General features: G+C 40.7%; 1 protein-coding gene across 1 annotated transcript in view; it reads right to left on the bottom strand.

The window, feature by feature from the left end:
• The window catches only part of JAK3 (Janus kinase 3), a 329,337-nt gene that overhangs the window by 129,428 nt on the left and 183,991 nt on the right, over positions 1-15,918 (bottom strand). Inside the window, exons 10-15 of the mRNA XM_063455458.1 lie at positions 15,014-15,197; positions 14,086-14,207; positions 13,834-13,965; positions 12,929-13,013; positions 12,608-12,741; positions 10,918-11,050 (exon numbers count right to left, since the gene is read on the bottom strand). Of these exons, the coding sequence (XP_063311528.1) occupies positions 10,918-11,050; positions 12,608-12,741; positions 12,929-13,013; positions 13,834-13,965; positions 14,086-14,207; positions 15,014-15,197 (790 nt within the window). The remainder of the gene's footprint in view (positions 1-10,917; positions 11,051-12,607; positions 12,742-12,928; positions 13,014-13,833; positions 13,966-14,085; positions 14,208-15,013; positions 15,198-15,918) is intronic.

Below are 15,918 nucleotides of genomic sequence, written 5' to 3'. Positions count from 1 at the left end.
GTGTTGGGAGAGACTCTGTTGAAAGTGTCCCTATTCATATGCTACTATGTGTGTGACTTTCATATTTTTATATTCTTTTTACTGAATCAATAAAACATTTTTACGGTTAACACTTTGCCTTTGCACTATGTACTATTGGGATCAAAAGCTTCCTACACTTATACATATCCATTATTATTTTTATAATCTTGATTATATTATATTCTAATCCTTTTGTATTTTTAATTCTATTATTTTTTTTACTTTTAATGTACCATACTATTATTTATTGGGATACTAGTCTGTTACTAGAGTATTTATAGCTCCTATTGGCAAGCTCCCTTGCTGCCCTCATAGCAAGGATAATAGCTTAATTTATAAGAGCATACACTTAAGAGACTTTATTGGACTTATTTTAGTTTTCTGGGTCTCATCCATTACCAGTGCTGAATCATCCCCTGAAGTAATTGAGAAATAGTGATGTCCCGAACTGTTCGCTGGCGAATAGTTCCTGGCGAACATCGCTTGTTTGCGCTCGCCACGGACTGCGAACACATGCGCTGTTCGGTCCGCCCTGTATTCGTCATCATTGAGTAAACTTTGACCCTGTACCTCACAGTCAGCAGACACATTCCAGCCAATCAGCAGCAGACCCTCCCTATAAAGCACTTTTTAGGGCTAGAACATCAGTCTGCTTTTTTTTTCTGTGTAATGTAATTGCAGTTGCCTGCCTGTCAGTCTATGTGTCTGGCTCACAGCATATACTGTGCCCACTTGCCCAGTGCCACCACTCACTGGTGTTACAATAACTTGCATTTAAAAAAAAACTTTTTTGACTGTTATATAATAGCAGTCAGTTTCCTTCACTAGTGTGCGTTTCAGGGCCTGCCCAGTGCCACCACTAACTCACTGGTGTCACAATAGCTTGCATTTAAAAAAAAACCAAAACTTTTTGGACTGTAATATAATAGCAGTCAGTTTCCTTCACGAGTGTGCGTTTCAGGGCCTGCCAGGGCACAGTGTCACACCAGTGCAACTCGTGTAACAGTGGTGTACATTTAAAAAAAAAAATACAATTTTGACTGTAATAGATTGAATAGCAGTTAGTTGTCTGCCAGCGTGTGTGTCAGGCTCACAGCGTATACTGTGCCCACTCGCCCAGTGCCACCACTCATATCTGGTGTCCCAATAGCTAGCATTTAAAAAAAAACGAAACTTTTTTGACAGTAATATAATAGCAGTCAGTTTCCTTCTCGAGTGTGCATTTCAGGGCCTGCCAGGGCACAGTGTCACACCAGTGCTACTCATATCTGTTGTCACAGTAGCTTGCACGCATAGTACCACTAATCGAAAAAAAATGACAGGCAGAGGCAGGCCACCCAGGAGGGGCCGTCGTGGTCGTGGTGCTGTGATTCCCTTTGGCCCTAGAATAATGCCCAGTGTCCAGAGGCCACATACCCTGAACTTGAAAAGTATTAAGGACATAGTTGACTGGCTAACACAGGACACCCAATCTTCTACAGCTTCTGCTCGGAACCTCGACGCACCATCCTTCTACAGCTTAGCTTCGGGCACCTCCTATATCCAGCGGCGAAACAACATGCCAGTGAGGCGCTTGATTTGCGACAGCCCGACACGTTGGAATTCAACACTCCTAATGTTCGACCGCCTGCTCCAACAAGAAAAAGCCGTTAACGAGTATTTGTATGACTGGGGTGCTAGGACAGCCTCTGCTGAGCTGGGAATTTTTTTTTGCCACATTACTGGACGCTCATGCGCAATGCCTGTAGGATCATGCGTCCTTTTGAGGAGGTGACAAACCTAGTCAGTCGCACCGAAGGCACCATCAGCGATATCATACCATTTGTTTTCTTCCTGGAGCGTGCCCTGCGAAGAGTGCTGGATCAGGCCGTAAATGAGCATGAAGAGGAAGAGTTGTGGTCACCATCACGACCAGAAACAGCCTTATCAGCATTGCTTGCTGGGCCTGCGGCAACGCTGGAAGAGGATTGTGAGGAAGAGGAGGAATGTGGCTTTGAGGAGGAGGAAGACCAACCACAACAGGCATCCCCGTTGTCACCTATCTGGTACCCGTGGTGTTGTATGTGGCTGGGGGGAAGAACATACCTTCAGAGAGATCACTGAGGACGAGGAACAGGACATGAGTGGCTCGGCATCCAACCTTGTGCAAATGGGGTCTTTCATGCTGTCGTGCCTGTTGAGGGACCCTCGTATAAAAAGGCTGAAGGAGAATGACCTGTACTGGGTGTCCACGCTACTAGACCCCCGGTATAAGCAGAAAGTGGCGGAAATGTTACCGAATTACGGCAAGTCGGAAAGGATGCAGCAGTTCCAAAATCAATTAAAAAGGTATGCTTTACACAGTGTATAAGGGTGATGTCACAGCACAACGGGAATCTAACAGGGGAAGAGGTGAAAGTAATCCTCCTCCCACGACCACGCCAGCAAGGACAGGACGCTTTACAGACGTGTTGTTGATGGAGGACATGCGGAGCTTTTTAAGTCCTACGCATCGCCACAGCCCTTCGGGATCCACCCTCAGAGAACGACTCGACCGACAGGAAGCAGACTACCTCGCCTTAACTGCAGATATCGACACTCTGAGGAGCGATGAACCCCTTGACTATTGGGTGTGCAGGCTTGACCTGTGGCCTGAGCCATCCCAATTTGCGATAGAACTTCTGGCCTGCCCCGCTTCAAGTGTCCTGTCAGAAAGGACCTTCAGTGCAGCAGGAGGTATTGTCACTGAGAAGAGAAGTCGCCTAGGTCAAAAAAGTCTAGATTACCTCACCTTTATTAAGATGAATGAGGGATGGATCCCGAAGGGACTGACAGCAGGCGATACATTTGACTAAAAAAGGCCTGATGAGGGGGACTACTTAACACACCACTCCTATCTGGTGGCACATTAGATTGCACGTGCAGTGCCCCAAATTTGAAGTAGGAGGACCGACCAAGCATCTTTTTCCATCTCCCGCTTCCTGGGTGGAGGAAGAGAGACCTTCAATTACATCAGTGAGGACAAGGAATGGGACATGGCTAGCTTGGTATCCAACCTTGTGCAAATGGGGAGTTTGCGGTTGTGCAAATGGACTGTTTGCGGTGCGTTAAACAGGGAGTTTGGTCTGTCTCTGTGAAGCGGGCGTAACCCTTATACTACCTGATCGATACAACATCATACCTGATGTTTTAAAGCACGTTATTCCAAACAATTTAGGAATGTTAGGTGATTTATGCCCTTTATGGATTAAAACCAGACTCTGCATCAACTATGTAATTTTCCATGGGAGTTTTGCCATGGATCCCCCTCCGGCATGCAACAGTCCAGGTGTTAGTCCCCTTGAAACAACGTTTCCATCACTATTGTGGGCAGAAAGAGTCCCTGTGGGTTTTAAAATTTGCCTGCCCATTGAAGTCTATTGCGGTTCGCCCGTTCGCGAACATTTGCGGAAGTTCGCGTTTGCGAACCGAAAATTTTATGTTCGTGACATCACTATTGAGAAAGTGTATATTTATGGAGATACATTTGTTCTGCATCTTTTTTCCTTTGCCAATAGATGCATCATTATAATGAAAGTTATTGTACTGCTGATTTTATAGAGCTATATTTCTTTTAAATTCACTGTTTAGCAGATATACCATCTCTGCTAGAAATACATGTATTTAACACAGCATATCTATTTGTATATGAATATTCTAGGTGTTGGTATCTACTCCTGGTTGAAGCAATATATATTTTTTTTCTTTTTGCTTTCTTTTTCCTCATGATGAAATTAGTTCCATAGCAGTCTTGGCTAAGTACTGCTGGGACTATTCGTGGGTTTGGTTCCTGCGAACGTCCACCAGAGAGTTAGCATTTGGTTCCATTCGCATGAAGGGGAAGTGCTGAACCAGGGACACCCATGGCAAGTTACTAATGACGGTCCATAGTCCTGGGGCAGAGGGCTAGCTAGCAGGCTTCTCCAGGAGCTCATGGCAAACATCCAGGGTAAGGAGCGTTTGTCACATCAGATGAGACCAAAATCAAGCTCTTGGCATCAACTCAACTCGTTATGTTTGGAGGAGGAGGAATGACCCCAAGAACACCATCCCCACCGTCAAACATGGAGAAGAAAACATTATGCTTTGGGGGTGTTTTTCATGCTAAGGGGACAGGACAACTGCACAGCATCAAAGTGACGGTGGACTGGGCCATGTACCATCAAATCTTGGGTGAGAAACTACTTACCTCAGCCAGAGCATTAAAAATGGGGAGCGTGATGATGTGAGGTGCACACGCTCATGCTGCAAGGGGAGTGGCTGACAACTGAATAGCTGCGGTCACGGCTTCTCATGCCGCGTGTGTGGAATAGCTTCCTGGTGAAACTCCGGGTATGAATGCTCGCTGGTCCTATGAAACAAGCTAAGTCCCTGGACCCCTTCTCTCCTCCAATCATTCAAATTTGCAGTTGGCAAATAAGGCGGCTCTAAAAGAGAAGCAATAATCCTCTAATAGGGCCGTGAGTAGCGCCTTTAGGAGCAAATTTGTGGAACAGAAAGCTGCTTAGTTGATATTGCCTGTTAACAATGCATTGGAATACTAGTTTTATTTAGTGTTGTATCCCCTCTTTCTAATCACTGTCACTACTTATTTTGTATTTATGTTTTAAAAGGGGAAGGAAAGAGATAGTAAGGAGAAGGGAAAGGGAATATCTTATAGAAGTAAAGCCCAAACGCTGGGTCCTTTCCTGAGTAAAAAAAAAACGTGCTTATAAAAATTAATTTAAGGTCTATAAAGGTGTAAACAAGTAGATACAGGCAAAAACAAAACAGAATCTAAAAATAGAGAAAGAGGGGCAGACAGGGAGAAGGAAATTGAAAGAACTGATAAAGGTATAAAGGCAACATCTACTAAACAATAAGGGGAACGGAAAAGGAGAGAGAAACCAATTTTCCTATTCTCAGCTGTAAGCTTTTAATACTATGTGATAGTGGACTAGTATCTTTATTAAACATATACCACGGAATCTCATTTATAATATTACCTTTGAAAACTCAGGTTTGGAAGGTAAGTATCTAAGATGCATTTACTACTGAGTAGTACAAAGTAGTAAATCTACGCAAACTTGCAATACAATATCCCTTTAACCCCTTAAGGACACATGACATGTGTGACATATCATGATTCCCCTTTATCCCAGAAGTTTGGTCCTTAAGGGGTTAAATTGCTGAAAAGGACTGAGAAAATGAAAATAATTACTACAGTTGGTATCTAAATAAAAAGAGGTGAAATAAAAACTTGAGAATTGGTTGAGAATTTTTTATTTATTTTTCTTCTCTGCTCAAATATGGCTCCAAAGAGGGATAAGAACCCGGGCCCAGATAAAAATAAATCAATTAATATATTCTGTTCACCTGAAGCTCAGGAAACAACAAAATTAACATCAAGAACCTTGATAGGAGCGATCAAAGATCACGCTGAACCCAATACAGGCAATATATTAAAGGGAGCAGTTCCGCCAAATCTGTCCTTTACACAAGACTCACTAACGACAATGATGGATGAATTTTATCAGAAAATAAAAAGAAATCTAGACTCAAATACAGATGAGTTAAAAAAAGAAGTCTCTAAGTTAGGAGATAAGTTATCCTTACAAGCAGACGTACAAACTAAATTTCAGAATGACTTCACACAGATGCAAGCTGAGAACTCATACTTAAAATCTAAACCATCTATCAAGACCTCACCAGATCAATGCTACAATGGCGTAGATCGCTGAAGCAAGTAACCAACACCCTCAGAGAAGCGGGAATAGAATACCACTGGAGGTCTCCCAGATTCTTGGTGGTCACACGCCACGGAACTGTCCACAAACTCTCCACGCTTGCAGAGTTCCCGACATTCTGTCACGCACTGGGCATCCCAGCACCCACCCAGGACACCGTCCAGTGACCCATTCCTGAGGCCTGACCTCCCCAGGGACAACAGAGACTATACCTAACATGGACTAGGCTACACAGATACAGCTACGCACTACCAGTTGGTCCAGACCCACACCTAGTTCACCCATTCCCCCCATTGAAAAGAGGGAGTGACCGCTCCAAACCTACCTACCCCCCCCTCCCCCCCAGGCCCTCCTGGGATCTGGGTACATATAGAAGAAGGCCATAACTCAAAACCCGTTGGGGTTACCCTAAGACCATTATCGCCAACCACCCATTCTCCCGAAGCAGTCCACACACGCCTGATAACGTACCTCTGCAGGTCCACTCTCCCTAATACATGATTGTGCACTAGCGCAAATGTTTATGTCATGATATGCTTCATAATGCTATGTGTATTATATGTTTCTTGTGTTTCATGACTCGCATGGGTATGATTAAAACAAAATTTCAATAAAAAGAGATTGACAAAAAAAAAAAAAAATCTAAGATCCAACACTTAGGAGCTAAAGTTTCAGATCTGGAGAATCGTTCAAGAAGAAAGAACATCAGAATAAGAGGTATTTCAGAAAATGTTACAAATCAGCAGCTGGAAACCTATTTAATAAATCTATTTTCATCAATAATGGACTTATCCTCTTTTGGCCCTCATCCGCTTCAAAGGTTCCATCGATTAAAGAAGCCTAAAGAAATCTCTGCTCTCAGAGAGAGTGTGCGGTTTGCAAATTACTATCTCAAAGATGCAATAATGAAAGGAATGAGGAATACAACCCTCAAAGATGAGATCTATAAGGATATTATCTTTATCACAGATATTTCTGCAACCACTCTATAAGAAAGAAGACACTTTCAAGAAGTAACGACTGTACTAAGGCAAAAAAAAACGATCAATTATCAATGGGGATTCCCATTTAAACTCATAATACAGCACAAAGGCAAATCACAAAGTCTTACTGATCTAACACAAGCAAAAGATCAATTGTCCAAATGGCATATTTTTTTCACATTTTTCTTTGCTTTTTTTCTTTCTATCCCCTCTCTGTTCTTCACAAATTTTAAGTTATGAAAAATAGAATATGCACAAAAGGATATGAGATGAGTAAAGATATAATATCTAGTACGTTTTAATGAAAAATATTATAGCAGTTTGCACTATGACAACACAAATTGGATGAATCAAAAGTTAAAGGGACACTCCAGGCACCCAGACCACTCCTGCCCATGGGAGTGGTCTGGGTGCCAACTCCCACTACCCTTAACCCTGCAAGTGTAATTAGTGCAGTTTTTCATATTGTATTATATTGATACAACAATAGTGGAGGAGCATTGGGAAATGCACTAGGCAGCCTTGACGTACATATGACACTTCCCTACCACTCCTGTAATGTAATAATTGCATAAAATGCCTATGTATGATGCCTGTTTATCGAACCTACATCTTGCTGTACCATCTATGTAAATTTTTGCATGCATATGCACGTGTTCTCCCCCCCCCCTTTTTCCTTTCTGTATCCCAATACTATATTTCTTTATGAAAATAAATAAAAAATAAACATGGAAAAAAAATACATAAATGTGAAAATACCGAATGTATGTGTTTTGTGTAACGTATCCCCAGATAGCCTGGATCTGAGTGCACATTTCTACCGAATAGCGCTCAGATCCAATGTACACAGTTCAATCGCCATGGAGTCAAAGTTTCTCACAACTCTTTTCGGTATACGATTGACTCCATGGGACGGCTATCTGGGCGAAGTCCATACGTACGTTGCAAACTCCCGAACGGACCGGGGTTCGTATGCCTCGACGAAATAGAAGGCGGGCGGTAGTTTTCAGTGGTGTTCGGTAGATAAAGTGTCCGCTTTTAGTTCCATAGAATCCTCCGAACACCGCTGATCCTTCTCGTGTTCCAAAATGGCCGCCGCCTCATGGTCGGCATACGAACGACGACCACCCGTACTGATGGAATGGAGAGGTGTCTGCGGTTACCCACAACGTTCTAATTGGGGCCAAGAGGTTAACCAGCAGCACACTCCTCTCCTGGGTGGCCGTCCGTTTGGTAGTTTCAATCGGTATTTAGAGATACACACAAACAGGGGCATACGGACAGGAAATCAAACGAAATAAAGGCAAACAGACGAGCCAGCAATCTTTGTCTGTACAGATGAATCTGTCACAATATGTTCACAGGGAGGGATAGCGGAAAAGAAATAATAGGTATGAATGACTTAATTTGTTTTCAATCAATGCCCAGGGTCTGAATATTCCCCAGAAAAGAGACAATTTGTATCATTATCTCTGTCAAAATAGTATTGATATAGCTTTCGTCCAAGAAACTCATTGGACCGATTCTGCTAAAAAACTGGAGATTTTGGAGATTTTCCCGTTTTCCATTGATTTACCAATCACATTTCACAAGTAAAAAGAAAAGTGGGGTGGCAATATTAATTTCAAATAAGGTAAAATTTGAGCCTATATTTGATGAGAATGACAATAAGGGTAGATATATCATTTTGATCTGTAAGATAAACAATCTGGTTTATACGTTGGTAAACATTTATAGTCCAAACCAATCTCAAATTCGATTTCTTCAAAGAATAATAAATAGAATAGATCAAATGTTGCAGGGAATATTAATTTTAGATGGAGACTTTAACTGTGTGCCTGATATAAAATTGGACAAGATTTTTAGGACTAGTAAGTTTGCGGACCCACAGCAGAAACATAATGCTACAGCATTCCATGATTATTTGGCAAAAACTCACTGTACAATACATGGAGAATGCATAATAAATCCCAGTAGTAAAGATTTTTACATTCTATTCAAAGGTTCACTGTTCATATTATAGAATCGACCTGTTCGTTACTAAGGTTTAGTCGGGATAAGTTAATTTCCTCAAAGATAGGCTTGATTACATGGTCGGATCACGTGCCAAGTTTTTTAAAGGTTAAAACAAAGAATATATACCAAAACAGGATGGCAGTTGAATGAACTGCTTTGCTCACAAGGATTAAATACTAACAATCTAGTCAAACAGGCAAAGCAATTAATGGAAATTAACGATAATGGGGAAACTGCAATTTCATCAATATGGTGTTCATTCAAATGTTTTATGCGAGGCCTTTTTATTAAACTTGGATCCTATTTGAAAAAAAGGAATGGGAAATCCCTATCAGATTTATATATTTCTCTAAAAACTAAAAAAAAATAAACAAAACTAGTCCTAATTTAACAACCTCTAACAGTATTGCAGATATTCAAGATCTTATTAAAGTTAAGATCCAATAAAAAATGGAGAGAAGCTTGCTGGCATTAAAACAAAAATAGTATCTGAATAATAATAGAACCAATATATTAAAATTTAAAAGGAGGAACGATCATATTAGAAAAATAAGAATGGGTGATAAAACTTTACGCTCCCCCAAACAAATTGAAGAAGCATTCAGGAAATATTATTAATCTCTATAGAATCTTAAAAATAATAATATCAATGTAGATAATAAGATGATGATAAAACAATTTCTTGAAAAATTTAAACTTCCAAAATTTAATTCTCTAAAATTAGAAGTCTCGAATAAACCCTTTTCTATTACGGAAATTCAAAATGCAATCAAATGGTTAAAAAGAGAAGAGGCCCCAGGCCCAGATGGATTTACCGCAATCTTTTATAAAACATTTGAAAAGGTTATTTCTCCTATATTACAGTAAACTTATACTAAAGTATAATAAATTTACCATTCGTAAGAGTATTCCACAGGAATTATTGCAGGCCAGCGTTCTACCGATTCCTAAGCCCGGAATGGATCCGGACACCCTGTCGAATTACCGTCCTATTTCTCTGATTAACTTGGACATTAAGATATTCTCTAAAATACTGGTCGAAAGATTAAAAATAGTAATACCAGATCTTATACATAGAGTGTGAGACCAAAAGGGTTTTGTACCAAGAAGAGATATGATAAATAATACTCGGAAAATCTTAAATATGATAAATCATTCAAATGTACAAACAGCCTTTATAGCTTTGGATGCAGAGAAATCATTTGACAGGGTGAATTCTATCATATTCTTAGCTTTGTAAACACTCTCCGTTCGTCATATTTAAATATGTTTTTTAATAAAATCCAAAATATGCTCATATCTGAAGTTATGTTATGTCTACAAGTTTCACATGTTTGTCTGATTCGAATGATTGGTATGAATGTTGCGGAAACTGATTATATTACGTATTATAATTAATAGACAGTATTAAAGTTCTAATATAGAATAACGATAAGCATTTTAAGCATTAGAATAATAAGACAACTCCTAAAGAGGTCAGACTAAATAATAGAAAGAAAATCTGCAAACAAATGATATTAGTTTCTGCCGATTAATGAAAAACATATCACCAGTTGATAATAACGACAGAACTATATATATATACATATATCTGATTGAAAAAATGGGTCGCGGATGGGTATTCCAGCATGACAATGACCTAAAACACACAGCCAAGGCAACAAAGGAGTGGCTCAAGAAGGAGCACATTCCAGACCTTAAACCCATAGAAAATCTGTGGAGGGAACTGAAGGTTCCAGTTGCCAATACGTCAGCCTCAAAATCTTAATGACTTGGAGAGGATCTGCAAAGAGGAGTGCGACAAAATCCCTCCTGAGATGTTTGCAAACCTGGTGGCCAACTACAAGAAACGTCTGACCTCTGTGATTGCCAGCAAGGGTTTTGTCACCAAGTACTAAGTCGAAGGGGTCAAATACTTATTTCACTCACTGACATGCAAATCAATTTATAACTTTTTTGACATGTGTTTTTCTGGATTCTCTTTTTTGTTATTCTGTCTCTCACTGTTAAAATACACCTACCGTTAAAATTATAGACTGATCATTTCTTTGTCAGTGGGCAAACCTTCAAAATCAGCAGGGGATCAAATACTTTTTCCCTCGCTGTATATCGAGGTTTTAAAGTTTCTATTCACATATTTTTCCAGCACTCACTTTCTTTTTCTAGGACCTTAATGCTCACGCCCCGGTCACTGAGTTTGATAAAGGGTGGAGTATCCTTATCTCCTTCACGACTCAGAAGAATTTTCTTTGCTGAAATGTTTCCATGAATCAGTTGTTTGCCCTCCTGTGAGATAGAAAACAGAGCAGAATAGAAAGTCAGAAAAATACAAGTGAAACAAACCAAAAAAATATGAAGAAACTGAATGAGTTATAACAAAATGTTATGTATTGTATACAGTGGTCACACAAATAATTAGTGGGATTTCTAAATGTTATGTAGAAAAATATATAATATAATAGATATAATTATATGGCCCATGACTGCCCAACTACCTTCCTACAGCTTTTGCAAAGAATTTTGGGGACAGCTGAAGGGTGAATGATGCACTAAAAGGGTACAGTATCATTTACAGTATAGTACATTAAGCATAGTTGTGGCGAGAGTACACTACCGTTATCAATGCAGTGCATTACTAATAACTGGATCTGGGAAATGGAGTTAGGTCCCCAGTGGCGTAAATACCAGCGTCGCAGGGGTCGCGGCTGAGACCGGGCCCGGCCCACCAGGGGACCCGGCCGCCCCTGCGACCCGGTATGTACGCACTGGGCTAGCCTCTTCTCCTGGGGGGCCCAGGAGCCGGCCACCTCCGGGCCCCCCCCGAGGCTGGCCCTGCTTACACCCGGCGGGCAGGCAGGCTGGCGGGCGCTCAAGGGAGCACTCTCCCCTGAGTGCTTCCTCTTCAGCTCCCTCGCGCACCGCACTGATACCGGAGCCGGAAGTGTTAGTGTTACTGTGAGTGTTAGTGTGTGTGTTAGTGTTACTGTGTGTGTTACTTTTACTGTGAGTGTTAGTGTGTGTGTTACTGTGTGTGTTAGTGTTACTGTGAGTGTTAGTGTGTGTGTTAGTGTGAGTGTCAGTGAGTGTGTCTGTTGAGTGTGTGTCTGCTAGTGAGTGTGTTACTGTGTGTGTCTGTTACTGAGTGTGTTTGTGTTAGTGAGTCTGTTTGATGTCTGTTAGTGAGTGTGTGTTTGTCAGTGAGAGTGTATGTTTTGTAAGTGAGTGTGTATGTATGTCTGTCGCTGAGTGTGTCTCTGTCAGTAAATGTGTGTGTCTGTTAGCTAGTGTGTATGCGTCTGTTTGTGAGAGTGTGTGTGTGTCTTCAGCACTTACCTTTCTCCAGCGCCGGACTCCCTTGGCGCTGGGGATCCCTCCGCCGCTCAGCTCCGAATGCGCATGCACGGCAAGAGCCGTGCGCACATTCAAACCACCCATAGGAAAGCATTACTCAATGCTTTCCTATGGACGTTCAGTGTCTTAGAATTGCGGAAGCTCCTCTAGCGGCTGTCAGTGAGACAGCCACTAGAGGCTGGATTAACCCTCAGTGAAACATAGCAGTTTCTCTGAAACTGCTATGCTTTCAGCTGCAAGGTTAAAACTAGAGGGACCTGACACCCAGACCACTGCATTGAGCTGATGTGATCTGGGTGTCTGTAGTGGTCCTTTAAGTGTGTGTGCATCTGCATGCACTGGTGTACATACCGCGGTCGCAGGGGACACAGCCCTGCAACCCCTGCGACCTGGTGCCCGCCGCCATGTGCGGGCCATGTATCAATTTTCGCACCGGGGCCCCATAGGTCATGTGTACGCCACTGTAGGTCCCTTATGTGAAACAACTATTACCATGTAACAGAGAGCATAGGCCAGCTGCTTGACCACCTCAAGCTTCCAACTGATAGGAATAGGACCCCTCTGATGCTGTCTCTTGAGATAAAGGTCCAGGGCACCAAAACGTACAAACTCTTGCACCATGATAACTGAAGTAAGATGTGAGAAGAAATATTTGTTATCATCTGATACAAAAAAACAAACTATAACACAAAGCAACAACATGGGGCACATGCAACCCATCACATAATGCAAAATAACATGCATGTGTAACAGCATAGCACAGTATGACTCAAGCAACACAACACAGTGTGGCGTATTGCCCTGCACACTCACTCTGTTCCCAGACACAGACTCCATGCAGTAGAACCTGGTGTTTGTGGGAGAGCTGGTTCATGACACTGGCGGCCTCTAGGAAAGACTAAGTGACGACAAAGAAAGTGAGCTAGTGAGTGAGGAGAATGTTGAGGTAGTTGTCAAGTTTCACTGAGCTGTGATTAAGCAGGGTAGTGGTAGAAATGCTAACATGGTTAATAGATAATAAGAAATAACAAGTGTGGCTGAGAAAAATAAAGGTTAGAAGGTTAAAAACTGAGAGGGTGAAAATGTTGTGGACATAGGAGCAAAACAGAATAATAGAGGTTGAGAGAAGGGCGGACATCAATATTCAAACAGTGGAGGCTTGTAAAGAAGTGTAAGTTAGGAATCACCCCTTCGCTCCCCCCCCCCCCCCCCCCCCCCATTCCAACAGTTTTTGTTGCAAAAAGAATGTTGCCATTGTAAAAACTACTGATAAGTGTTAGAAAAAAAAAAACAATTATATCTACAGTTTCCATTCTCTGATTTGCTAAGAACTGGCAACCCCAGCAACCATGTGTACATATTCCACCTGTGCAACATGGCATTGCTGTGTAGATGGCATGCTGGATAGAAGCAATCTCTGCAAATCCCTGCTCTTTTTTAAATAAAGTGCTGCCTTTCCCATTTTTAAACTTCACCAGCCAGCACTTTATTTAAAAAAGAGCAGGGATTTGCAGAGATTGCTTCTATCCAGCATGCCATCTACACAGCAATGTCATGTTGCACAGGTGGAATATGTACACATGGTTTGTGGTAAAGGAGACATATAGTAGGCCACCCCCAGGTATTTGAGAGTATAATATTTTATGCAGCCCTGTAGGTGTAATGATTGACCAGTTGAGTGTTTTATGTCAGACGGCAAATGTAAAAAGCTGTTTTACCTCTTGGTAATGTTGATGGCAAGGATCCAGAATCTTCAACATAACCTTTACCTCACGTTCCTCCTCACCATCAGAATCTCTAAGGACACCATGGATAATTTTCGTGAAAGAACCTTTTGCTTGTGCCACCCCCTATGGAAGACAGTTATGGTGGGCACATTTTGAATGGTATCACACAATAAAATTATAACCATTTTGCTATAACAGTCCCATCATTTCATTAATCCAAATCAACCACTAGTCAGTACTTACAAAGGTAATGTCATTAATATGAATCTTGGGAAATGTTAGCGGGGCGATGTTCCTTCTTTGTCTGCTTGGTGACAAGACCATTTGAGGACAACTGTCTCGTACTATTAAGAGGTTAGATTTTTCTGTTGGTGCAGATAAGGATACCATTAAGAAAATAAATATGGCATTGTCCTCATCAAATCTAAACCATATGTTTACTGTATCTGAACATCCTGAGCCACGCAGAGATTTTAGGACAATATTTAGTACTTTACCAATTATTTATATGGCAGTTGTAGAAAATCGTATGCATCCCCTGAAAGTAAAACTGGTAAACTACGTACAATTTCGAAGAGTGTCATTCTTTTTGGGAGTACAAAAAAATATATATTTTAAAACAAATGCTTTACATGTACAAACCAAATACATCATGAGGACTCCTCTCCTGAATAACAATTACTTCTTACTCTTTCAAACCATAGACCCCTTAATCCTTACAGATATTTTGAGTCCAAAAACACGAACATTACAAAAAAGACTAATCATGAAAAATAATGTCAAACTCACGTTTGAGGACTATACAACCAATATGGTCACAAAGCAGTCATACATAAAGATAAATGTAGTTGTGATTAATAGAATAGTTTATCTAACAGCATCCTATGCCTGACTACTTTATCATTTTTATAAAGCATTATCACTCATTTTCAAGGACCTTTGCTTTGTGGTTCTATCATTGCCAACAAAAGGCAAAAAATAATTTTAATGTCTCTGAAGTTCTCTGTGTCCCCTGTAAGTCAGTGCACCACAAACAATCTAAATATTTAATATCTTAATGGATGAGCAGACTTGCAGGACAAGTTGTCACTAAAACACAAGAAATTGCTGGCCTATGAGCAGGTGAATATATAAATTGAAAAACATTTTATGGATGTATTGCATTTGATACCTTTGGGTCTTGGAGGGATGCAGGAGGAAAGCCGAGTGCAGATCCCACCTAAACGCAAGCTATGCTGTTTATAATGTTCCAGGAGACACCTCAGGCTAGAGAAGTAACGTGGGACAGCAGACAGGGAAAATGTATCATTCACGCACAAAATAAGGCAGCCCTTGTAATCTTTACCCAGGGAACTCTGGAGAGAAATAGGAAAAGGACAGATTGTTTTGCTGTCTCTGTGTTTAACCATATTTCTTACAGTCTGGTTATAATATATGGAAAAGTGCAGGGACAAGTTTAAATAAAAAATATCATGTTATAAAGCAAAGTAAAGCAAAGCTGTACTTTACTATGGTTTAAAGCATCTTTTTAACAATACAATTGTTATAGTAGCAAGATGATAACATTTAGTGAATCAACTTAAAGAGGAGCATGGTGAAAAAAGAAGCAAACCACCGATAATCTGACAAAATCAAGCACAATGGGAATTAATGAGATTAATGGGGGGGGAAAAATGAAACAAAATAAAATAGCTCTTTCAAAGGGTTCTCGATTACAACACAGGTTGTTAGTTATAGACAATGCATTGATATTGTTAGTAGGTTACGGATGTGTATTTAATCTGTTACATTCCGTACAGACGTTACAGTGTGTGGGTGATTTAATGTAGTTTGGAGTTTTCATAGTAGTCAGGTGTACATGTTTTTTTTTTTTTATGTAATCAATTTTGATTTGACATTTTGTAATTACAGTGCTTAATTGCCTCTTAATTGTAAATAATGATTAACCCCTTAAGGACCAAACTTCTGGAATAAAAGGGAATCATGACATGTCACACATGTCATGTGTCCTTAAGGGGTTAAAGAGGAATATTTGGTCAATGTTGCTTGCACAATCCTTCAACTCAGAGCAAGTGC

This window comes from Pelobates fuscus, chromosome 5 (assembly GCF_036172605.1).
Source record: "Pelobates fuscus isolate aPelFus1 chromosome 5, aPelFus1.pri, whole genome shotgun sequence".
Taxonomy (NCBI): Eukaryota; Metazoa; Chordata; class Amphibia; order Anura; family Pelobatidae; genus Pelobates; species Pelobates fuscus.
This window is presented reverse-complemented; position numbering and strand designations above follow the sequence as displayed.